This window comes from Battus philenor, unplaced genomic scaffold, assembly GCF_028537555.1.
Source record: "Battus philenor isolate CCGP_79_NKW_IND1 unplaced genomic scaffold, ilBatPhil1.0.hap1 SCAF_6, whole genome shotgun sequence".
In the NCBI taxonomy this organism is placed as follows: Eukaryota; Metazoa; Arthropoda; class Insecta; order Lepidoptera; family Papilionidae; genus Battus; species Battus philenor.
Genome location: NW_027181726.1, coordinates 16,888,736 through 16,913,177, shown reverse-complemented (window position 1 = coordinate 16,913,177; position 24,442 = coordinate 16,888,736). Strand labels below are relative to the sequence as shown.

Below are 24,442 nucleotides of genomic sequence, written 5' to 3'. Positions count from 1 at the left end.
TGTATAGCTATTTATGGTTATGAAAAACGTCAACACAGTGAAAAGGTTAGTAAATGTATAATATAGTTCCTTTATAAATAGTAAATATGAATCAAAGAATATAATAAACGTCTATAGACTATGAAAATAATACAAACACATTATTTTGCCATGTCTTGACTACTTTCTAAAACAACATATTTTTTTTATATTTGTTGAATAAATTAAATGTCATTGTTTATCCCGATATTCCTTAAATATTTTGGCTTAATTATTACTAAATTATTTTTGGAATTGGAAGCCTCGGTGCTTGACGTTTATCTTGATATCTCATCGATAAACTTTCTTTGACAGTATAAAGAAAATAAACTGTTCGGGTGACAGCTGTCTGATCCGGGCACGTATTTGCGGTCGCTAACGATATAATTTTTGAATTTAACACCAGGCTGTTCTCAAAGCGATATTATACAATCGGAATACATTCAAAAGAATTTAGCTATTTAAAGACAGTTACTCGTTAAAAGAGCCACGTGAAATTTGTGATTTTGTATACTTTTCAAATACATATAAATGTTTGTGTAAACTATCGAGATGTGTTGGCAATAAAAAAAGAACTGTTTCCAATCATAGTTTAATGTAGGTAAGTGATGCAATAGGCCGATTGAATTTTGCACTAGTGTAAAAACATACCAGTGCGATGTGGAACTTTGTTATTTATAAATTCAACGCTTGGAGTAAGAGCGTACAACGTGACATCAATTTCTGAATTGTTTTGCAATATAAATGCACTTCTGAGCGGCCCTGTGGGCACAAAATACTTCCTCGGCTCAGTACGCTGTAGCGGTACGCACCGAAGCGAGCGACGCTGGTTCAGCAACGTCTCGGCCCCGTACTGGGGCTCGCGTCTCCGATTTTGCTTATCCACTCATCAATTGCTTTAACCGTGAAGTTCACCTGGGAGTACAATGTTGTATTTTTAGAAATCATGAAACTTTAAATTATTATTTTTCCAAATCAATGCACTCTTAACAAATTGTTGCAGGATCTGTTTTTTACCTAACAACTACACATACTGTTCTTGTAAGTTTTTTAAAACCTTATTATGTTATTATGACTTTGATTTTATTAAGGAATGGACAAATAATGTTTTAATTTTGATGGATTATTTAGTGAGGGAAAAGTAAATTACTGATAGCAGAAGTTGATGTGCTCCCAAAAGTTGCAAGTTATAAATGTTAATTTGTGTCGGGGAGACTAGGGTCGCTTAGTCAGAGACTATTGGAATTATATTAATCGTTGCAGAGAATTGGAAGTGTGTTGAGGCTCTTGGCCACACACTTGTCTTGTGGGGTGTAGTTTTTGATTATTCAACTTATATCAATAAACACATGTATTGTTGAAAATGGTTTATTTGGTTGGTGTGTTGAGGCTCATCTCTCGCTTGTGGTACTTGTGTTTCCAGAGCTGTGAAAGTGAAAGGGCAGAGGGATGTGGCGGGGAGCGGGCGTGCGGTGGCGTGCGGCGGCGGCACTGGCGCTGGGCGCTCTGCTAGTGTGGGCGTGGGCGGCGCGGCACGGGGCCGGCTCCGGTGGGCGCGCCGGGTCGGCATCGGGCGTGGAGCCGCGGGTGGCGGGGCGCGAGCTGCCACTCATCTTCATCGGCGGCGTGCCGCGCTCGGGCACCACGCTGATGCGCGCCATGCTGGACGCGCACCCCGACGTGCGCTGCGGGCAGGAGACACGCGTGGTGCCGCGCATCCTGCAGATGCGCCAGCACTGGATGCGCTCGCAGAAGGAGAGCGTGCGGCTGGAGCAAGCAGGCGTGTCCAAGGCCGTGCTCGACAACGCCATCGCTGCTTTCTGCCTGGAGGTGATCGTCCGGCACGGCGAGCCGGCGCCGCGGCTCTGCAACAAAGACCCGCTGGTGCTTAAGATGGGCACCTACGTGCTGGAACTGTTCCCCAACGCCAAGTTCGTGTTCATGGTGCGCGACGGCCGCGCCACCGTGCACTCTATCATCACTCGTAAGGTAACACTCTGATAACTTTGATTGGGTCAGGGTCAGCCCGCGTGGCTTCCGAGCTTTGAGTAATCTTAGCAACAATTACACTGCTACAGTCACAACGCTGCACATGGGTATAGCCCCTTTTCATAAAATTTTTTGTTATAACTGGAGTACGATCACCCAGCGTAAACTTTCTGCTCATGGACCTCCCCTATTTCCGTGAGCACGATTTTGATGAAGCTGCACAAATCCTAAACACCATAAATGCTCTCATGTCAAATGCAAATGCTCTGCTTAACCATTCACTATGCATAACCAATCTGTGTTTAAATCTGCCTAATGGATGACTCGGCGCGGCTGGCAGGTGACGATCACGGGCTTTGACCTGTCGAGCTACCGTCAGTGCCTGAGCAAATGGAACCACGCGGTGGAGCTGATGTACCAGCAGTGCCGCACGTTGGGCGCCGCGCGCTGCTTGCTGGTGCGTTACGAGGCCCTGGTGCTGGCTCCCGCAGCGACGATGCGCCGCGTGCTCGACTTCCTGGAGCTGCCCTGGCACGACGCCGTGCTGCACCACGAGCGTTACATCAACCAGCCTAACGGTGTAGCACTCTCCAAGTATGCATTGTATATTAAATACATTAAGTCATACTCTTTGTCCCATTGCACTCGCTCTATCACCACAGCCACACCTGAAACCCCAAGTCTGTGGCATATAATGGCATACATTTTCTTATTGACTCTGGTCTCTTAATCTTGAATGGGATATTTGCAGTCAATTAGTAGTCAATATTATGTGGTAAAGTAATGGGCCGCTGCCCGGCACCGCGCCTGGCGCACGGGTGTCGGCTCCTTTGTAACGTGTTAGTTGTGTAACGTGATGCATGTGGCGCGCAGTGTGGAGCGGTCGTCGGACCAGGTGGTGCGGCCGGTGAATCTGGACGCGCTGGACAAGTGGGTGGGGCAGCTGCCGGCCGACGTGCGTGCCGACATGGCCGAGCTGGCACCCATGCTGTCTGTGCTGGGCTACGATCCGTGGGCGAACCCGCCCAACTACGGTACGCGCGAGCCGCCGCCGCCAGCCGCGTGACCGCAACCTTTCTTGTGCCCCTTGTGTACTTATGTTTCTGTGTTATGCGGCCAAATTAACTGTATATAGTTGTAAATACTTGCTCATCTCTCCAAACAGTCGGCAAAACAACAAGCGTTGCTATTGATATTGTTAGAAGCCGCGCCGTGCTTCGGCCTCAAATAAAATTTTATTTATCGTTCGAGTGTGTTTCATTCATTGTTATTTATAACTATATATTTTGTGAGTGGGAATCCATGTGAAAGCTTTTTTATAAAGTTATTTTTAGTATGTGGTATTTTCCTTATTTGGACGTGTCTACCCCGTTGTGACCATCATGTTCGCCATTAACCCTTTCACGACCACGGGGACGCCGGTGTCCCAAGCAAAAATCATGGATTAATTAAATATTTACGAAACCATTGTAAATTATTTTTTTGTTTTAACATTTCGGAAAGTACCTTTTTATGATTTTCACTGGAAATACATGATAACTAACACCGTTTATTGTCTATCGTCACCGGAACGTTAGAGTTCTTTTGGCGCGAACGATCTGCTGTTTGGAATAAATAATTGATATTGTAAAAGTGCTTTTCAAATTTTTACAGTGTCAAATTATCATTACCTGGTAAGTAAATTATTATTCTAAATATTCAGTAGTAATGTGTTTATGTTGTATTCTGTGATAAATCGTTATAAAGATTATGGGACACGGATGTCCCTGTCGGCGTAAAGGGATACTTTTTATACGGAATTTCTTAACTTTTGGCTTGGTGATATACCAAAATGCTATCATTTTCTTATTGATATTTTTCGCAAAATATATTTCGTAAGGGACGTGAAGTTTTTGAACTTCGAAAAAATAAAATTCTTCAAATTTTTGTGGGTGACAATAGCGATGAGGAAGTTGACTTAGTGCTTGATGACGAAGACCAAAGACTTCTAGTACAGGATGATGACCAAGGGGTATTTGATGTCGAGGTGGAAGAAACGACGACTCTTCAACGGAAAGAATCACCTGAACCTTCAACATCTCAAAAAAATCATCTAACAATAGGAATTGTTTCGCCGAGTACCACAAATAACTTGCCCTATTATATTTATATTAATCATAAACAAGTAAAAAAAGTACACTACGTAACAAATGTACATTATTTACAACAAAACAGACTTACCAATAAGAAAACCAAAATTTAGATGTTTAAGTAGAAAGTAACCCTTAGCGACTATAGGGACATATTTGTCCTATAAATTTCCAAAAAAAATGTAAAACTATTTTGAATTTTTTGTATAAATTATGTTTTTAGGATGCCTATTAATTCATTACATCTAGCTAAATTGATTAAATAAGGTACCGTAACCTTATGGTCCTGAAAGGGTTAAAACATTCAACAATTATTGTGAAGGCAAGAAGCCAATCTGAAAATTCGTTCAGTCGCTTCTGTCTACGGTTACGATAAAATGCCAACTATATAATCGTTGTACGACAGACCAAACTTGAAATGTCTCTATTATTCTTTCGTACTTTAATTCCGAACATTCCGTCAAAACATGATATATAATAAGAAAGTGCTTCTTAGCAACACATCACACTTCAATAAAGAGAGTCCGATTTTTGCATCAAATAAGAAAATTTAGTAGGAATGTGGTCGGTGTGGTCTCAGACTTGAAATAACTTCAACCGCCCTTAAAATAGGCAAACCAATGAAGTATTAAAAGTTTTATACGAAAGTATTTTGCAGCGCCATCTACTAGTGTCTTATCAAAGCTGGTACACATCAAATTTGAAAAACACCTTTTCTAATATCATAGGTAGATGGCCCTGTTACAGAAAAACCGGATCGTCGACAAAAAGTTTTAAATTGTGAAATCGGCGTCCAAGTGACTCTTTCCGGACAGTTCAAAATCTCAATGAGCCGGTCGGCTCGTACCAAAAAGTGGCAGCGGCGTACAAGCAGAACATTTTATGAAAAAAAAAAACAAAGCATTCGAAGCCACCGACGAGAGTAAAAGTTAAAGCCAAAACACGCGCCGGAATATCCGAATCCGCTTAAAGATTTTAATTCAATTGTTTCAATAACAGGTAAAAAAAAACCTTGTGCCGCAGGCGTGCTTGCAAGTGTCGACTTGACTCTGACTTGCGGACGTGAAGCTTTGGGCGCTTCGTCGGAGCCGGGGGTCTGCCTCCCTGATCTGTTCCAGAGTTACATATGCTGTTTTATTAAAGGATTGCTCATTTTAGTACCACATAAAGGACCCCTGCGTGTATTTAATAGGCGCTGGTGATGGTTTCAAAGCCCGGCTTACATTAACATGTTTATCCTAGTAAATTATTCAAAGATTTATTTTGAAACCTTTCTAATAACCACAGCCTACAAAAATTGAAAAATAATAAAAAGGTTCAGCCGGCGGGTGAGTGATTTATCTTCATAAGCCGTTATTCGGGCGGCGCGGCGGGGAGGCGCCGAGCGCGCAGTGCTCCGCCAACACTCGCGGGGAGAGGACGCGTACTCAACGCCCGGGGCCGAAACGCACGTGCGCACCGATCTCGTCGCGGATTACATTCTGTTTACATCGCGGACTGTTCCGACTCACTAGTGCAGTGATTGTCTATTGAAACAGATTTACGTTAGAGGAAGGGAAAGATTTGTGTGCTGCGAACAAAAGTGCGCGCGACGTTCTACTGGAAGCGCGCGCGCCGGGCATGCTGCGCGCCGCGGGCGTCTGTTGAGTCGGCCGCGATGTGGAGCGCGGCATTGCCGGCGCTGGCGTGGCTGTGCACTGCCGCCGCCGGCGCCAAGCTTGCGCCGCTGGACGTGCCGCGCTGTTGCCCCGTGGGCGAGCAGCTATCGGCTGACGCGCTGCGGGCGCCCGCGCTGCTGCCGGCCGCAGCCGCCGCTGAATGCCGTGCCGCGCCCCCTGATGCGACTGCTTGGGCGCCGCTGGTATACGCGCCCGCGCGCAATACGTTCCTAGAGCGCGGTCGTGTGCCACAACATTGGCGAGCGCGCGGCGCTGCGCTTCCTGCGTGCGCGCGGTTGCGCGTACTGCCCGAGGCGGCGGCGCACTACGCGTTGCTGGCCAATAACGCGTCGCTTCTGGTGCGCGGTGCGGCCGTGGCGCTGCCGCCGGCGCGTTACTGCGCGGACGCGGGCGGCGCACTGGTGTGCGACGAGGACGTGCCGCGCGGGCCCGCCAAGTGCTGCGCGGAGGGCCAGGGCTTCGACGGCGCGCGCTGCGCCGACGAGGCGGTGGGCGCGGCGGCGGCGCTGCAGGAGCTGCGTGCGCTGGCCAACGGCAGCGCCGTGGGGTTCGGCTGGCCGGCGTGCGCAGAGGGCTCACGTTATGCGGTGGCGGGCGCGCTGGGCGGCGCTCGGCTGGAGGCGGACGGCGCGTTGCGGCTGCGTGCGGCGGGCGGCTGGGCGCGGCTGGCGGGCGGCGCGTGGTGCGCGGAGGCGGTGAGCGGTGCAAGCGCGGGCGCGCGTGTCCTGGCCTGCGAGGCGGAAGCGCGCGCCGTCGGTTCGCCGCCGCACCACGCGCTGTACGGTGCGGGGCTGGCGGTGGGCGCCCTGTTCCTGGCGGCTACGCTGGCGGCCGGCTTCGCGCTTCCGGCCGCGCACCACGCACTGCATTGGCGGTGCCAGACGCACTACGTGGCGGCGCTGATGCTGGGCGACGCGCTGCTGGCCGCCACGCAGCTGGCCGGCGACCGCATCCCGCCTACCGTGTGCCGCATACTGGCCGTCTGCATGCACTTCCTGTTTCTGTCGGCTTTCTTCTGGCTCAACACCATGTGCTTCAACATCTGGTGGACCTTCCGGTGAGTGTCCGTTGCGAGACGCCGCCGTGCGCCTGTAATTTCCAGCAAACACTACAAAAGTGGCTCCAAAACAACGCGATTTATGAAAAAAAAAGGTTTATTTTTTGTGATCAACTGCACTTCTTTGTGGTAACTAAGCGAGCAGGCCCACTGGGGTTGTCATTATAAAGCAGCAGCAGGCTGACGCGACGCGTGACTGCGCAGGGACTTCCGGCCGACGTCGCTGGAGCGCGGGCAGGAGGCGTGCCGGCTGCGCGTGTACCAGGTGTACGCGTGGGGCGCGCCGCTGTGCGTGGCGGGCGCGGGCGCGCTGCTGGACCGGCTGCCGGCGGCGGCGGCGGCGGGCTACTTGCGCCCGCGCTTCGCCGTGCGTCGCTGTTGGTTCTACGGCGACACGGAAGTTCTCGTCTACTTTTTCGGCCCGGTGGGCGTGCTGCTGCTCGTCAACCTTGCGCTCTTCGTCTCCACCACGCGCCAGCTCACCTGCGGCCTCTGGCGGCGCGACGAGGTCAAGTCCACATCCGAGAGGTGCGTGGCCGGCTGTGTCCTGCTTGCTTCTATTTACAGTTTATATATACTTGCGGCGGACGGAATGTGAACGAGCGATGTTGTTGCAGGGCGGCCCTAGGGCGCGTGTGCGCCAAGCTGGTGGTGGTGATGGGCGTGACGTGGGGCGCCGATGTGATCTCGTGGGCGGCGGGCGGGCCGGCCTACCTGTGGTATGCGACGGACCTGCTGAACGCTCTGCAGGGCCTGTTCATCTTTCTGGTGGCGGGGTGCCAGCCGCACGCGTGGGCTGCGGCCAAGCGCGCGGCCGCCAAGCTGTGCGCGCGCCGCGGTCGGCACGCGCGCCACGCCGCGCACTCCTCTTCGCACCTGCCCTCCTGCGGGGAGTCGCTCACGCACACCACGGCCGCCCCCGCGGCGCCTGCGGCCCCCGCCGCCCCCGCCGCTCCGCGCCTGCCCATGGAGACGGTGTGCTGACCCGCGCCGCGCCCGGCGAGCGTGTTGCCACGCGTATCGGTACCTGTGTTCAATGACGTAGCGACGTGACGAACTGAGAGTGTCTCCAGGGGACGACTTTCACGAAATGTTGACAAGCGCCCGGCGCCGCCGACGACGGCCCGCCGCGCGGCCGACGCGAACTATTGTTAACGGTATGTACGAATAAGTTCGTAACGAACAACAAATAAAGGAAATGTTAAATATTATGCTGTTTTCGTAAACAAACCTCTCTTAGAGTCTGCGTTTGCCGACGCGTCGCGGAGCAGGGCTCCCGGGCCATTCGGTTAGTTGACGAGGAACTCAATGAACGCTATGGGACGAGCGAAGAACAGGCTTTGCGTTAAAGTATAAATACTGAGCACATAGATGAAAGAGTGAGCAAATAAAATAACAGTTTGAATAGTGTGATTAAATTTATTGACCAACAAATTCAGGCCACGCTTCGTTATTTCTAAAATATTCCACGTGACAGATCTCATTCGCGGGGGACAGCTCGGTGCTTCTGGAACAATTGTTTGCTTAGAGTCGACCGTCGTTGAGCGTGACGCCGGTGCGGTGGAGTCGAAACCGACTCATTTTCCAAAACATTCGTGTCGAAGGCGGCCGGCGGCGCCGTGGAGTCGCGGCGAGTGCGAGCTTTGCGCGTACCGGGAGCGAGCAGGGTCGCCGTGAGGAGCGGGAAGGTAGCGGCCCCAGGGACTGCCGAAGCGTGACCCGCCGACTCGAGTCAGATTTTGTAGAGTATTGCATGGCTATGCGGGGCTTGGAGTGAAAGAGTTGTGTGGGCGGTGGGCGACCGACGGGGCTGCCGCAGGCGCCGTGTGCTCCCTGCGTTGCCCTCCGGGACTGAATGTGATTCGGAGAGATATCATACGTACACGACCAATAAGGAAGCCTTCGAAAATTCGTAACGCCGTAAGCGCCCTGCGTAACGAAAACTTTCTTATGACCTGGGCGACCTGCTGCGGTCATATGCCCGCTACTTGTAAATGTCTATAGTATACCTGGGCTCGTCAAGAGGTCTATCCTCCCTGGCGCCCTCACTACAGTATAACGGCATCAACCAGTTCTTGTTGCTGCCCTCCAGGACACGAAAAACAAAAATTTGCTGTGAATAAACTTTAATTTCAAATAAAAACAGCGATCGAGCAAGAAAGAGAATCGTTGACTTAATCGCAATCGGCCGATCATACCCGAGAGCGCGCGAGCGCGGGCGTACTTTCTGTGAGTAAATTGGGTTCAGGTAGATCTACTTTAGACAGTCACCCCGTGGGAGCGGCGCCGCACCGGAATGTCCCTTGGCTAAGGAAACATGTTCTAGAGGTACCTTAAAGAGGAGAGCGAGAGTGCAAGTAGTGTCAGCTACAGCTCGCTTGCTAGGGTGCGCTCCACGCCTAAATGCTAATAATTGAAAAGAACAGCTCCTTTTTGGGTTAACAGCTGCCGCCTAAGTTGCGAGGGGCAGGCGACGGAAGCGCCGAGGCAGCTACACTTAAATAATGGTTAATCCCCAAAACAGCCCGCGCCGCCTGAACTTCCTACCGAGCGTGCTCGGTGGGGCGCGTGTGCGTGCGGGGTCGCGGGCACTGTCTCTCTCGCTCGCGGCCCGCCGGGCGGCAGCGCGCTCGCTCGCACGTGCGAATGTTCTCAGCGATCGATGGTGGGAGAGGCCATTTTAATTTTGCCCTTCTAACATAAGCATGGCCGGCATAATGTCCAAGAATAATGTTGTCGAAGGTCTTAACTTTTTACATGATTCCGCAGGCAGCTGCTGTCTAATTTTCAATTCTTTATGAATCCTAAGCAGCGCCTAGTGCTGTTGGTGCGCGGGTGCATCGGGCGCAGGGCGGTGAGCAGCGACGGGTGATTGTAAACGAAAAGAAGGGAGTGCACGAAACAATAACGGAACGCATTTGTTGACGTGTTGTTGTCCGCGTCGGAACTGGGGCGAGTGCGTTTGCGCGGGGCGGTGCGGGGCGGTGCGGGGCGGCGCGGGGCGGTGCAGCGCGAGCAGCCGGCTGCGCTATCGCCGGAGACGCCGGCGCGCGATAGCGGAGGAATGGGTGCACAAACAAGATAACGCGCCGCCCGGGATGCGCCGCCGCTACCTGCGCAGCGCGGTGGCCTGCGAGCAACTACCTTATTGATAATAATTAACAAAAGAAACAATCGGAAGCAAATCCTTTCAAAATACCAAAACTGATACAAAGTCGTGTGTCCTGTGTCGACAGTGGGCGCCAAAAGAAATAGTCTGCATAATCATAATACATAAGATAGTTGCTTTTGTTCATCTACAAGACGCTGTTCGGTTTCCTTTATTTTTGGACCTGACTGTGACCGCTGGCCAAATGGCATTTGTATATCCCGTGGATTCGCGGCGGTGGGGCGCACGGAGCGCCTTCTAATGTAGAGGGAGCTCGGAAGGAGTTTCCGACGGGGACGGTGGTGTACTTTTAAGACAAAGTAACACTAGGAAGTGAAAACTTTTGTACTTTTGTATACAAGCTGAAGCGACGTAACGCGTCGGGTGCACGAGAACGAGCGCCGCGATTGCGCTTGTGTTTCGTTATTTTTTGTCGGGTTGTCCTTACGACGCCGCCGGTGACGTCAGGCGCGCGGCCGCGTCGTGTCCCGTGACACGAAAGTGAAAGCGATTGAAATGTTATTACACATACGCGGTGTGTGTGAATAACAACGCTACATTTGTATATTGAGGTCACTGTACACTTTTATGACCTTGGCACGCAGTTGGGAGTTGCGGTAAAAATGTTGTTAAACTGAGATGTCTAATAATAGAGTTAGCGCCAGTTTGTGGCGACTAAACGAGATTTTAAATGACAGTTGATCCTATTAAAGCGGCATCTTAGCTTAGTCCCGGCGCTGCGGTGACCCGGTCAGTCTTCAACAATAAAAAGATAATCGACATGTGACTGCAGTTTTCGCACTAACTTTCCTGATTGTGGACACGTGTGCATGCCAATATACTAAGCAATTTTATAGCGAAGTGGTGCCTTCCAGAAAACTGAATAAGAGAACACTGAATACAACACTTATAAATAAATAAAAAATCAATGGCAGCTTCGTGTTTGCAAACATTATGTTATCAATGTTCATACATTTCCAGTGCAATCAGATTAACTAAGCGTCGCGTAGTACTCGGGGCATAGACGCTAGAAGTCCGACGTCGCTGCGGTGCGTGACGACTAATAATAAGAGCTGTAGACAGATTTGTTTCTCAAACAAGACAGCGTGCACATGCAAACAGCGACCCAATGCGATCGACTCCGAGGTCGGCAGCGCGGGCTCGTTGTTTCAACGGATCGGAAGATCACGAAGGTCTTAGATCTCTCGAGGAATGACTGCGCGCCAGGGTTGCCGAGAGATTTCCGTCTGGTTAGTCACATTCGAAGGTGCCCCCACTCATTTATAGACATGCGTGCGCAGGCGCGACGCGGCGATATGTCGAATTCTCTAATAGATTCAGGCGTTACTTTGCGGCAGTCCATCCTAAGTAAAAAACGACTAATATACAGCTACTTCCGCTATGTAGCAGTAGTCGTGCAATAAAGTGCACCGCCCGCCAGCCCGCCGATAAATGCGCATGCGGCAGGTCCAGTAGTAGTCCAGTAGAATAGGTGTTTGGCACTAATCGGTGTAACAAGAACTCCTGAGGATGCCCCGTGGAGAAATACGTGTTGAGTGAATTAACGGTGGTAATTGTGTTTCGCATTGTTTACCGTACGCGCATTTATTAGCGGGTTGGCGGGCGTTGCACTTCATTGCACGACTACTGCTGCATAGCGGAAGTAGCTATATGTTAGTCCTCTTCTTACTTAATGTCGAATTCTTTACTTTGTCGCAATGTAAGTCGTAGTTGAAATGGAAATGTTCAAATGTTCCGCGGCGACGGCGACCGCGCGCTGCGCACGTGGCTCTCGTCCTGTCTTAGTCCCCGCGGGACGTCGGCCGGCGTGGCAACTCAGTGCAAATACTTTCCACGTCGCAGCCCCGCTCTGTGCGCAAACAATGCGGTCCTCGGAGATTGCTTCGAGGTCGCCGGGCCGCGCGCACCGACCTCCCCGGTTCTACTCGGGTAACGCGGCAAAGCACACACCAGAGGTGTCCCCGTAATTATGTCGGTTATAAATTTATTAGCCATCATTTTTATAAGCAGAGAGGCTTGATTCCTTATCGACAACGATGTCTTATTTACTTATATAAGGTATCATCGTCAGTATAGACTACCAACAGGCAGCGCGGCACTGCTTGCGTTTAGTACTGAATTTACTTCTCGGTACATCGGGGTAAGGTTTTTCACGTTCGTGCGAACACAGATTTGTAGTGGAAGCAGGAACGAAGCGGCCGGGTTGAGGTGGCACTCCAAGTGAAATAGAGACAGCGTGTTTCGTTCCGTGGCTGCGCCTAGTGTAGGTAAGTCTGGTGAGCGTTTGGAAACTTTTGTAACATTTGTGTGCCGGAGACTATACGCCGATGCGTTAATGAGAGAACAGAAATGAAAAGTGCGCGCGGGCGGCCCTGCGCCGCTGCCCCGGAATGCGCCGCGCCCCGCGCCCCGCACTCCGCCGCGGCACGCCTGTCATAAAACAAGCAGGGTCAAGTTTCTCCTTAAGAATGAGGAGGCGATTACGTGCAGCCGGCATCGATGGCGACGGATGCCTCGGCGCCCGCGAACTGCAAACGAACTAGCCGCAGTTTCTTTTATGCAGCCAAGCGGTTTGTGAGAAATTTGGTTTTCGTCTTATCGCGCGATGGAACCGAGTCTCCCGCGGCCCGCGCGGGATGCGTTGCATTAGTCAGCTCAAATAATCGGAGCCTTACGTAACGACGGTCCGATTAGTCAGCCGTAGTACGGCACAATCGGCGCAAACATCTTTTGTGTGGACATAGTGAAGTCACCCGCGCCCCGCGCCTGCCGCCCCGCGCCCCGCGCCCGCCGGGACAATGGCGCGTTTGCGAGCTGTATTGTTACATTCAATGAACCAACCGAATAGTTCCGTGACGAGAATGTGCGCTGAGAAGTGCCTCCCGTGCGAGTTATAAACTCTCGCGGCCGGCCTCGTGCACGCACCGTCAGCGCCCGCCCGCACGTGCAACGCGGCGGGCTACAGGCAGCGGAGGCGCCCGCGCCGGCACTTGCTTGAGTGATTGCAATGCGTGAAACAGCAAGACGAACGCATAAACTGTAGCTCGCGCTCGGACACTTTGAGCCGGTAATCTGCAGAACAACTACATATCGACGCTCTTGTTTCAGAAGTGCACGTTTCTCCCTCAGACTCAGAATCAGATACATTCGAAAAGGAAGAAATAGCAGCTTTCAGCATCTCAAATATAGAAAAGTCGTAGTAGTTTTTTCATGAAATTCGTAACGTGTTGGAAACAACAATACACACGGCACACCTATGGTCATAAAATACATTGACAGCTTACAGCGGAAGAAAGATCATCCCAGTATATGTTGTTTTTGTAAGACGTTAAGAGATAAGACAAGGGAACATAACCGTCGTCTGCGTGCGGTGCTAGAGGGAGAGGCGGGTAACTCGACAATAACTGATGTCACTTTGGATGATTTTCGTTTCAGGTTAGATTAGGTTTAGGTTTCTGAGGCAAATTCTCAGTGAAATTACCGTAGTTGTAGGAAACACTTTTGCAGAAGGCGTTGCTTTGTCGAGAGTGCTCTGCGAAAGAACCTGGCCTCACGCGAACCAAACAACACGTCGGCGAAACCGCTCCGCCCGCGGCCGGGGGATGTCAGGGGTGCCTGCTCCTCCGGTTTAATATCTACAATCAGCGCGCGAAACGGATCGTGCTTAAAGGGAGAAATGGGTAAAGCTGACGCTATCGCTCCCTTTTGTTAACAACAAGCAAACCACTAACTGCAGATCTATTTCGCTGCATTGAAACTGCAAGTGTCAAGTTGCGGTGGCAGACTTCAATAGTAACAAAACGTCAGTAACCATCGAAAAGTAGTAGGGAAGTTAAAATTTGAGATTGCAGATCCGCGAGCCCTGTGCCCGACGGAGCTGCGCCCGCTCTGCGGGGCTGAAGCGATGATACGGGTCCGAAACCAGCAATCGTCGAAATCGGGAGCTCACACGAAGTGCCAAGTGCCTCGCCGACCGGCGCTGGGTTCGAGGAATCGCTTCCGTTTGTTTTGCCAGTATTAAAAAGGAGCAAGGCGAGCAGCCGGCCGGCGCGGCCGCCTGTGCGCGCGAGTGTGCTGGTACGTGTGCGCGTCGCGTGTGTGCGCGGTGAAAGCCACCTAACGAGACGCGCGTGCGAAGTGGGGCAGCGGCCCACGCGCGGTGTTTCCGTCGTCCACGTGACAAAATCTTAACGCGGGTTTCCTCATTAAGATTAAGTGCGCTTTCCTTCTCGTGACTGCGTCCGGAAGGCGCGGGGCGCGGGCGGCGGGGCAACGAAAGGATAGCGACCGCCTGCGATCTTGCTTATGCAATACAGGAAGCTAAACAATGAGCGCAGAGTTGTCTGTGCGAGCGTACGATTTCAAATGAGTTCCGGGCGTCGACAGCAGTGCGGCACCGCGCACAGTAGCACGGTGTCACTGCGCGCGCGCCGCCGGCGAGGCAATGAAACCGCCGGCTGTGCATTTGCAAAAATATCGAAGTATTTCCCATTCGCTGCCAAAAATCTGCTTACGCTAACTCTGACACTAATTCGGGCGCGGCGGGCGTGCGTCGACCCGCGCTCCGCCCCTCCACCCGCGCCCCCTGCGCGCCCCGCGCGGCCCGCATGCCACTGCGCTCGTTTTCTTCGGAGGAGCCCGAGTGCAGATCCGGTTTACGTGTAGCAGGTGCCGGTTGTACGGGGTCTGCCGGGGGTCGCTTTCGCGTGACGATACAAGGTAGGAGGGCGCATAGCGCACGCCACGCGGCGCGCGTGCGTGCGGCGGCCGCTGCCCCAGTTGCATCGCGCGTTGCGTAACTACCGCCGCGCCGCGTGACTCCGCGCGGCGAGGGCGCGGCGAGGGTGCGGTGAGGATGCGGCGCGGGCCACCGGTGACCGGGGTCACTGCAATTATTGCGCGTGTCGCCGCGCTTCTTAAATCCGCAGGAGCTCAAGAGGCGCCACGGAAACGTCAGCTTTGTCAATCTGTGATCGCGTCACAGCCGCCGCAAGCAGCGTGTGTCACCGTGTCGAAACAGCACGCCTACTCTTGCATAGCTGATCCAAAGAATTTTGTTAATCCACTATTTGAAGATGAATAGAAGGCCTGATCTGGGCAGGATGCCTCCGCGCACTCGCGCTACACTTAGTCAGTACTACCGCCCCGCCCGGCCGAAGCTTATTCGGCTATTCACTGCCAACCGCGCCGGCCGCGGGGATCACGCGCCGGGAGTAGTCGTGTGAGCGCACATCGGCAATCACAAAGCCATTGCCTCATTACGCTCACTCACACTTAAGTTGTGGTGGAGCTGGTTTCAAATGAGCTTCGGGAGAAAGTTTGTGGTGCGCGGGCGTCGACCCCGGCGCCGCAGCGCGCGCTCTCGAGTCAGCGCTGCGACCCAAGCCCAGCCCTATAACATCATTCACGCAACAACATTCTTATATGTCTGTGCTCATAATTAACGAATTGTTTACAAACTGAGCACTGCAGATAATGACGTTATATTTTCGCTCAACTGGGTACGTCAGTCTAGTTTTTGGAATTTCAATGCAGCGCGTGCATTAATAAACGATATTTGTAAATAAATTGTTACAAATTGTAGTTATCGTTCTCTTTATTTTTAGCCTTTAGATGAATATAAACGTAACGTAAGGAGCAGAGTGTCCTCGCCGGAGACTCGGGCCCGCGGGCGCGCCCCGGCGGCTGCGGGGGCTGCCCGTGCTCGCAGCTGTTGGCGTGGGCAGACGTTACTTTTTAACTGTTGCTTAAGAATCTACTCGTATGAAAAGAATCCCGCGCTCGGTGTGTCCGCAGGGTACATACACGTATAGTCGCGGACATTTTTTTGGTGAAACTCTCCGTCTTTTCACTTTGTACCGCGCGATGAAAAGCTCGGCGGCTACCTGTCTCCGTGTTGCGGACACCGCGCAAGGTCGACGAGTGCAATAATCTATCCGCGTCGACGATTTATTCCAAATATGGCGGCAATGCCTTTAAGAGAAGAATGAATAGGCCATTACAAAGGTAGTACATTGCGCCCACAAGGCGGTATTGCCGCCTAATGTCAGGCGGGGCTCCGGCCTAACGCTAGTCTGTTTTGGTCGAAAATATAAATTATGTTTCGTGATGGTACTCCTTATTTATTTATTTATTATAACAAAAGTTTACAGACCAAGAATAATATGACATCAAGAAAAACAATTATAACACATTGGTAATAGCAAGCTTCCACAGCAATATTATTTATGCACTAATTTCACAATGACAAAAGTAGACAAAAAATTACAAAGTAAAGCAAAAGAAAGAAACAGAAAGATTAAAAAAATTGTGTAATTGGTGATTTTCGAACAACAATTTTACTTTGAGTCTCGTCACCGCTCCCGCTCCCGCGCCCGCGTCCGCCCCGGCGCCCGCTCCCGCCCCGGCGCCCGGCACGCCGAGATCCAGGCGTTCATGAACACGAGGAAGTGCGTTAATCGTTTCGGCGCCTGCAGCGACAACGAACTGCATGTTGATATAGTTGCAGCTTGCAAAGCTTACATCAGGTAGTTTGGTATTCCTATGGTTGCGTCGCAATATATCTGTAATAATGTTTTGTTAGTCCGCAAAAACTTTCAAAATTATATAAACAACAGAGACACAGGGTGTTAATAGAAGGAATAACAAAAAGCTTGATACTCATAGTTTTCGTATACAAAAATTTAATAAATAGTTTATGGCACAAGGCATACGTATGTACAATAAAATTCCAATATCGGTTTCTGATCTGGCACCGAACGAAACATTATTGAAAAGGTACGTTATTGTATCCACGATTAGTATACTGATGTTAATGTCTGGCATTACATGTTGTTAAAGTTCACTCAGGAAGCTAATTATTGTCAAGCTCCTTTTTCAAAACTTTATTTATAAAGAGCAACTGTTGAGGCTCGCCGGCGGCAGCTTCCTGCAGGGACAACATTCGAATAACCTTGCTGAACTATCTCAACTAACGCAGACCAGAAGCAGTTGAATTAGCCTGTAATACTATTTTCGCAACCAATTCTGGGCTATCAATGGAGCATGCAATAGTTAGTACAAAAGATACATAAATATAAAAATACATTAATATGCTTTCTTCGCCCCAGCGATAGGAAATTATATATTTTATATCAGTGGATGTGGTCTACCGGAGATTGGTTTCATTAATAGTCCAGATAACGCAAAAACCACTTCTGGATGTCCTTGATTCTGGATTTAAAGGCCTCGCATTACAGATTCTAAACGAAGCCTATTCTGAGAGACTTCTGAGAGAGCAAGCAATACAGGATTTTTATTGAGTTTAGAGGAAGGAAATCGGTTGAGGTCCTAATCATAAATCTCAGGGTCCTGGACGCTTTTTTAACAATATGGTGAATACGTTAATCGTAAAAGAGTTCACTGTCCTGTGTGATACCTAAATTTGTAACGTGATCACCGATTTTCGTCGGGACATTGCTAAACAAAAACAATATGAAACATTTAACAGTAGTCGGCTTCGGGTGCAGCATGCTCCGCACCGAACAGACCGTCCGCTGACTGACGGGCACCTGGCATGCCGTCGTCTCCTTTATGAACCTTCATCTCATCTGCGAACAGAGGAACGTAAGAGTGTAGCAGGCAGGTTCTGTTGTCCACAATAAATAATATAAACAAAAGAGGAGGTCGCAGGGAATCCCCGTTCTCAAAAGTTTTTGTAAACGTCAATTATGGTGTTGACATTAGCGACAATTAACGCGCAACAAGGAAACGGACCGCGGAGCCACGCGCAGTCCCCGCAGCGGGCACATCTCACCTAAACAAACAATTGTTGCTCTTATTTTCCTACATTAAATTTGTGACTAAAGTGGTATGTAATCTCTTTAGCAATATAAAGTTATTCAATCAAAAGTAAAACTTATATGGCGAATGGAATTTTTGAAGTTACGCTCGACTTGAAAGGTTTTCAAGGTCGGCTGCTTTCGTTTTAGGCGCAGCGTCGCGCGGCGCGCCGTCTCTGTGCCGCCGACAGCCCGCACAGCGCCGCCCCGCCTGCGGACGGTGATTAGATCTGTACTTGAACGTTCAACAGAGGTGCACAGTTGTGTGGTGCGCTGCACAAGTCCACTGTGAACTCCAAGGTACCCTCGCAGTTAGCAAGGACATAATCATAACACATACTGGAGTTTATTACTTTTTATTTACAAAGTTTCTCTATTTTTTTAACCAAGTTTTAAACAATTTAGAGTAAAGTAGGTTCCAAATTTGATGCAAGCAAGCTTATTTTAATCTCCATATATATGTACATTTACGTATATGAGCATGCACTGATAAATTAAAAAAAGAAACCGAGGATGGAGTCAAGTTTGTTGCGACACGAATGTGTAATAATTAAACGGAGAATGGAAAGAACAAAGCACAATAAAAACATAAGCGGAAACTTGAACGTGCAGTAGCTGTGCAAGGTGTACTACTTGTCCAGTGCGTCACTAAAGTTATTTATGCATTTGCGCCGCACTGCCAACTTACTGGCACTAAACAAGCCGGGCCGAAGTGACTCGGCGTGTCATCCTACTTGCTTGCACTGCGAGACGGCGAGCAGCGCGCGCGCGGCGGGCTCGCGGTCGACGTTGCCATTCACTAAACAACAGATGTCATTTACGTCGCGCTTCAAGTATCTCCTTTTATAGCGAGGAATGTAATCATTAACGGCTGCCCAGCCCTGAAGTCGACATGCCATAAAAATTGTTTGAGCCGCGGTGTCGATAGCTCTTTATTTGTCAAGTAATGTAACAATGTAATGTTTTAATATATATCAAGAGGAGACGCTCGACGCGGGTAGAGCAGGCGCGGTCGTTGCGGCGATGTTTGGGGGCGGCCTGAGCCTTGCTGAATGCACCTATCGGTTCACATGGATGAATTTATATTAGAGACGGGGGAAGGCTGGACCTTGGCGGGCTGTCGGAGATCATCACCGATCAAACACTCGGGTCGCTTCTTCTCGCCTTCACAGAACACTGAATGAAGGGCGTACGCCAGGCCAGGAACTGCAGCACGAGATTTTCTGGAGTAATTACGGCGCCGGGCGCGTCCGGAACGTCGGTTGCCGATTATAATAGGATAATGTAAATTGTAAAGTTGAAAATATCAAGTAAACATATGGTGTAGTGCAAACAGACAACAAATAATTGACAAGACAGGCAGCTAAGTTGACTTTGTATAACACAGGTCTGAAATAGATGAGAAATATTCAGATGCAGATAGCACAAGCAATGGGCTACACCATTAATTATTTGTTAGTCTAAAGCTTTGTATTCTGTGGCCGTCGTGGAGGATGCCTGAACAACGTTTCAACTCGACTGCCTCCGCTGCTATCAACTGCTTGTTGAGCGGCTCGCGCGGTGTTTGTTCTTGAAATACTTATTTAACAACATCCAGATGCGGTTTGCACCAGCCCCCTGTGAGCGCAACGAGTGACGCATCTGTTTAAATTCTTCTCGGAACGGTCCGTGTCTTAGTTATCGTTGGTTACATTTATTACATTTAGATCGTCAGCGTCAGTCGTCAGCGTGTGAAAATAATGTAAAATATTTAAAACGTTCGACATCGGGGTTGAATTTTAGCAACTGGTATGTACTCGTAGTTGTTGTTGTAATGTATTTTACTAATGAATTTTAATTGTGAGTAACAACAGACCCAGATTTGCTCCGCGCGGCACTCCGGGTGTCATTATTTTTCACTTCGTAAAGAATCTCCGTGCGATTGTGTGCGTGACTGGCGGACGCGGATGCGAGGGTCTATGACCGAGTCCGCACCCTCCGCCGAGACGGCGGTGGCGAGCCGGAGCGTGTGCTCGAGGCGGTCAGACGGCAGGAACGGCGCAAGGCGCTCGCGACGTGGCGCGCTAAGCTCTCGGAAGAGCGCTATGCGCACAGGCGTGTCGTTGGAGCGATCCTGCCCGTCTTCGAGACCTGGATGCAGCGACAAGACGGAAGGCTCATCTACAGGCTTACGTAGATGATCACCGGTTGCTTCGGTGATTACCTGTGTAGGATTGGACGCGAAGCGACGGCAAATTGCTTCCACTGCGGTGGGGCCGCCCAGGATTCCGCCTCGCATACGCTCGCGGACTGCCCGGCGTGGCAATCGGAGCGACGAATCCTGGCGGACGAGATCGTCGTGTCGAGCAGTCGTGTCGGCGATGCTGAGCGGGTCATCGGCGTGGAGGGCCGTGGCCTCTTTCTGTGAGACCGTCATGGTCCACAAGGAGGCAGCCGAACGGGATCGGCAGAGGACAGATCCCGCTCGGAGACGACGCCGTCAGCGCAGGGACGCTCCTCGCGATGGTCCTTGGGTGTATGGTGCTTCCCTACCATAAACGGGGCCTTCGGAGTCGCGGGAGTCTAGCTTCTAGCTTCGGCGACTCTTCGGTTCGACGTAGTCTCGAACCATCGTGATAGCACCACGAGGGTTTCGGGGGTAGCGTATACACCCGTTTAGCGCAAAGGGCGACCACCGGGGGTGGGGGGTTAGTGGGTAGGAATTCCACATACCCCTGTCCTCAAGAGAGCAGAGGCAAGGCATCTTGAACACCGGAAGATTTCTCCCACCGAAACAAAAAAAAAATATCACTAATACTACTGAAGCCACGCTCAAGGTCGCGCCCAGGAACTCGGGCCGCTACATTATCTTTGTCACGTGATTGGGCTATACCTCACTCTACAAGTCGAATGTGTTCTCCGTTCAGACCGCAAACATGGGCAGACTTCATTGAAAGCTCTAAATTTAAGACGACCATTTGAAAGCTGTTCTATTGTTTGTTTTGATTCGGAGCATTTGGCGAAAAGCGGCGTCGGCGAGTGTCGCGAGTGTTTTAATTGTTACGTCCTCAGCATGGTCGCCGGTGCGGCCCGGCGCGACGGTTCATCCATCAACTGATGCGACGCGCCAAGAGGAGAGGACGAACGGACGTCAGGGATTCGCATTCGTTCCCTGCGCGCGCGCACACGAGTTTGTTTATGCCGGCAAAATCTCTGAAAACGTGTTCAGCCATTGATTGTTAGCCAGTCACCGCACATCGACCGACAGCAAGTGGCGTCTGCATTTATCCCCGCGAAGCGTTTACACCTGCAGCCAACCTCACCGCAGTGCGCACGCATCAATCTGCGCGATAATAACGAACTGCCTAACAACACGCGACACTCCACGCTCAAGTGTAAAAATTGATTAAATTCACCACCACTCCGAAATGAAAAAAGAACATTAGTTTTTTTTTAATATTTTCGGCAAAGGTTTGTTTTACATATATTCGTTACGACATCAAGAAGGTTGTTATGGAAAGAAAAAATTATAAGGTACGCGGAAAACAGCTGGAGCAAACACTTCCTTTTTTTTTCAAATAAACAAGAATAAACTAACGCTTGTGTCTCGCTAATCGCTAATGAGTTAATGATGACTAAGTATAGTCGCGTTGTTGTTGAGCTCCAAATAAAAAATCAAGTTTTACAATTACAGTTCGCTGTTAATATATTGCATTGACAAAGAAAGCGACGTCTTTTTATTGCTTGTCTTGCATAGAGGAACATCTTTGCAGTGCGTCGGGGCCGTGCGCTCGCGCGGCTAGTGCTGCCGGCCGCTGCACCGCGTCGGGTTGCAGCGCGAGCGCGGGTGGTTCGTTGCGTGCGCGGGTGTGGCGGGGGGAGGGGAGCGGGGGCGTGCCCACACGCCGGCCTTGCGACGCCGCGCCGCACTCGCGACAGTGCCCGCGCACTCTGCGCAAACTACATGTTCATTGTGTTGTTTACAAATGGAATGCAGACGCACAGCGCGCTGGGGCTCGGAGCGCTTTACATGTCATGTCATTCATTTCAACGTTATATTATTACTATTAACAATAATAAGAGCTTTATTTTAAAGTTTAGAGAGTTAATAGAATAAATAGTGTTAACTTATAAGTAAGGGGCTTGTTTTGAATGTTGTGGCTTCCTGGCCTCTCTACTCTACTGTCCGGCTTCTTCAGGTGTGTGGAGCGCTTCAGCCGGCGCTGCGAGACGTCGACCGGTTGCTTGGCGCTAGCTAAGTGTCATTGACGCTCGGAAACTGAGTCGAGTGCAGCTGCGAGCGCCGCGGCGAGCCTGTTGGCTCATTCATTGTTTACATGAAAAATCGAAGTAGTTCTCCTTCATTTAGTTTTGGGGCGTCAAATCTTCACGGCTCAGGATCGCGAGAGAAAGTTGTTAACGTGGGAGAGACGGGTGCCCGCGTCGTTAGGAGTCAGCCGGCACGCAGCGAGCGCGTCGCCGGTGCCGGTGTCGCGAGTTCCGCGTCGTAAATATAGAGCCGGTCGTCCTAGCGGCGCGGCGTCACGGCGGCCGGCAGCAATAGATAACCGGCTAATTATATTCATTGCATCTCATTTGTCCTCGCGCCCGTTCCGCCGCTATCTCCCCCCATCCTCCAACCCGCCGCCCCCCGACGTCCGTCCGCGATTTGAAGCGGCCATCAAAACAGACAAAGAAGTTCCTGTGACGTCGCTCTGTCTGAGCCGCGGACGTCCATACTGCCGGCTGAGTAACCGATGTGGATTTGTAAAGCGCACGCGTCGCCAGCTGCGCGCGCACAGATTTATAGCAATTGAGCTGTTGCAATTTATTGGGCAGAGTCTAGACGCTGATTGCATCAATTGGCGGCTGCGACGCGACCGCACGCCCGGCGCCGCACTTGGGGCGCCGCGCCCGGCGAGTGCGCCGCGTGCCCTGCGCCGACTGCGGCCGGCGCTCCTGTCTCTTCTTCGTGAAATTTGGGCAGGGCAGAGATTGCGCTGAATTAATGTTATAAACTGTATCAAGGCCTCAGGCATCAGCCGGTGCGCTCGCCGGACGGCACAGTACTGCGGCTTCAACCGTTCAAGCAAGTTGTTTCAAGTCAGACGTCGTCAAGTAACCTCGTGTAATCTTTGTTGTCGCTAAATGTTTTTTATTTTCGTTTTGGTTTTATTTCCATTTTGTACATTAATCTCCAAATGGGCATGCTATTGACCGTCGAATAATCAGCATTCCCATGACATTCAAGTTATTCAGTTGCGCAATATGTGTCTGCAGCCAGCATGCAGTGCGCTCATTAGCCGGGACACGAGTTGCCGGCGGTGTGCTGTGCGCGCTACAGGCGGGGTGCTGTGCGCTCGTCTGCGTGTCGACCCCGCAGCCCCTGTGCGCACGTTGCCCGTATTCGGTTCCTATCACCAAACTCCATGGGACCACTTGTCGAGGCTGCACGTTGAAAACATTTTATTTATTTGTTTGCAGTGAAATATTTCTGAACGTCAAGATTATTTTAGACACCAGACAGTGTGAGAGTGCCTATCTGAAGTAGTAGTAGTGACCAAAGAGCTGCCACGGCCGAGCACTGGGGCCCATGACTATTGATTCACATTAAACTTTTTGTCCTGCACAGTTGCCTAAAGCGCAGCGTAGGGCAGCAACTCCTGCACGTGAGACTCCTTGGTTGCAGCGAGAAGTAACAGAACATGAACATGAAAAATTTATTAAACTTTTTCATTTACCAGTTAGCATCTTAAAAAGAGAAATAACAGCGCAAGACGTGCCGCACGGCGCTGCCGGCCGCCGTGCCTCGGCTCGGCTCACTGTAGACGCATTCAGATTGCCAATTCGGTGGCATCCGAGAGCACTGGACAACGTTTAGAATGTCGATGTCAACTGCAGTTGAGACAGATGAGCGCAGGACATTCGGCTCCTTCCAGAATGATACAACTGCGCTAGAATTCGTTGACGGTAGCGCTGTCGTGCGAGCTAAGAGCAGCTGCCACCGGATGGATGTTATGTGACCACTGTGTCCTTGGTCAGAGAAGGCGAGGGTTTATGGACAAATGTTTACTTCACTATAGTCAGACGGCCTGGCTGTCGGGACGCAGGCATCGGTGCACGGTAGTACACGAACTCGCCGTAAAGCAGCGGCCTTTGTAAATATAAGATGAAGCGATAATGTTTCTTTTTGTCTGTAGCCTTGGTGTCGCTGGACAACGAGTCCGCTTTTTTTTCCTTCATATCGCTCCGTCCTTAAAGTCTTCGTTAGACAGGCTGAAGTTTTTATGTCTTTACAACGGCTTCGGGCCGCAGTTTAGTCTACGTTGGCGCTGTGTGCTGCGCAGGTTAAGTGTCGAATAGTCGAGGTGCTCGGGTCTCGTCGCGGCCGGAGCTGCAGCTCTGTGCGCAGGTCGGACGCGAGCACGCGGCGGCGAGGGCAGTGAATTCGAATCGTCCGCGCGCGTGTGCGTGGCAGGGTGTTCTGCGGAGGCGCATATTTATTTCGTTAATAACGAATGTTTGGGCTAGCGGCGCGCGGCCGGCGCGCGTGTTGAAGTCTTGTTTATTGTTGTTCGCAGCGCGTAGGTGCGCCGGGCCGC

General features: G+C 51.0%; 2 protein-coding genes across 6 annotated transcripts; both read left to right on the top strand.

Moving 5' to 3' along the window:
• The first annotated feature begins 360 nt into the window (after positions 1–360).
• On the top strand, positions 361–3,254 carry Tpst (tyrosylprotein sulfotransferase). 4 transcript variants are annotated; one of them, XM_068773223.1, is made up of 5 exons: positions 361–619; positions 1,022–1,059; positions 1,442–2,007; positions 2,348–2,601; positions 2,881–3,254. In XM_068773223.1, exons 3-5 carry the CDS (start codon positions 1,468–1,470, stop codon positions 3,071–3,073), a joined length of 987 nt encoding a protein of 328 aa, XP_068629324.1. In that variant the 5' UTR covers positions 361–619; positions 1,022–1,059; positions 1,442–1,467; the 3' UTR covers positions 3,074–3,254. The 4 variants fall into 4 exon arrangements, with proteins under 4 accessions (XP_068629324.1, XP_068629321.1, XP_068629323.1 ...); XM_068773220.1 differs by lacking the exon at positions 1,022–1,059; XM_068773222.1 differs by having other exon boundaries at positions 1,022–2,007.
• A 1,702-nt stretch (positions 3,255–4,956) lies between these two features.
• On the top strand, positions 4,957–8,081 carry mthl1 (methuselah-like 1). 2 transcript variants are annotated; one of them, XM_068773219.1, is made up of 3 exons: positions 4,957–6,872; positions 7,077–7,400; positions 7,490–8,081. In XM_068773219.1, the coding sequence occupies exons 1-3, from the start codon at positions 5,794–5,796 to the stop codon at positions 7,854–7,856; spliced, it is 1,770 nt and encodes a 589-aa protein (XP_068629320.1). In that variant the 5' UTR covers positions 4,957–5,793; the 3' UTR covers positions 7,857–8,081. The 2 variants fall into 2 exon arrangements, with proteins under 2 accessions (XP_068629320.1, XP_068629319.1); XM_068773218.1 differs by having other exon boundaries at positions 7,043–7,400.
• The last annotated feature ends 16,361 nt before the right edge of the window (positions 8,082–24,442 follow it).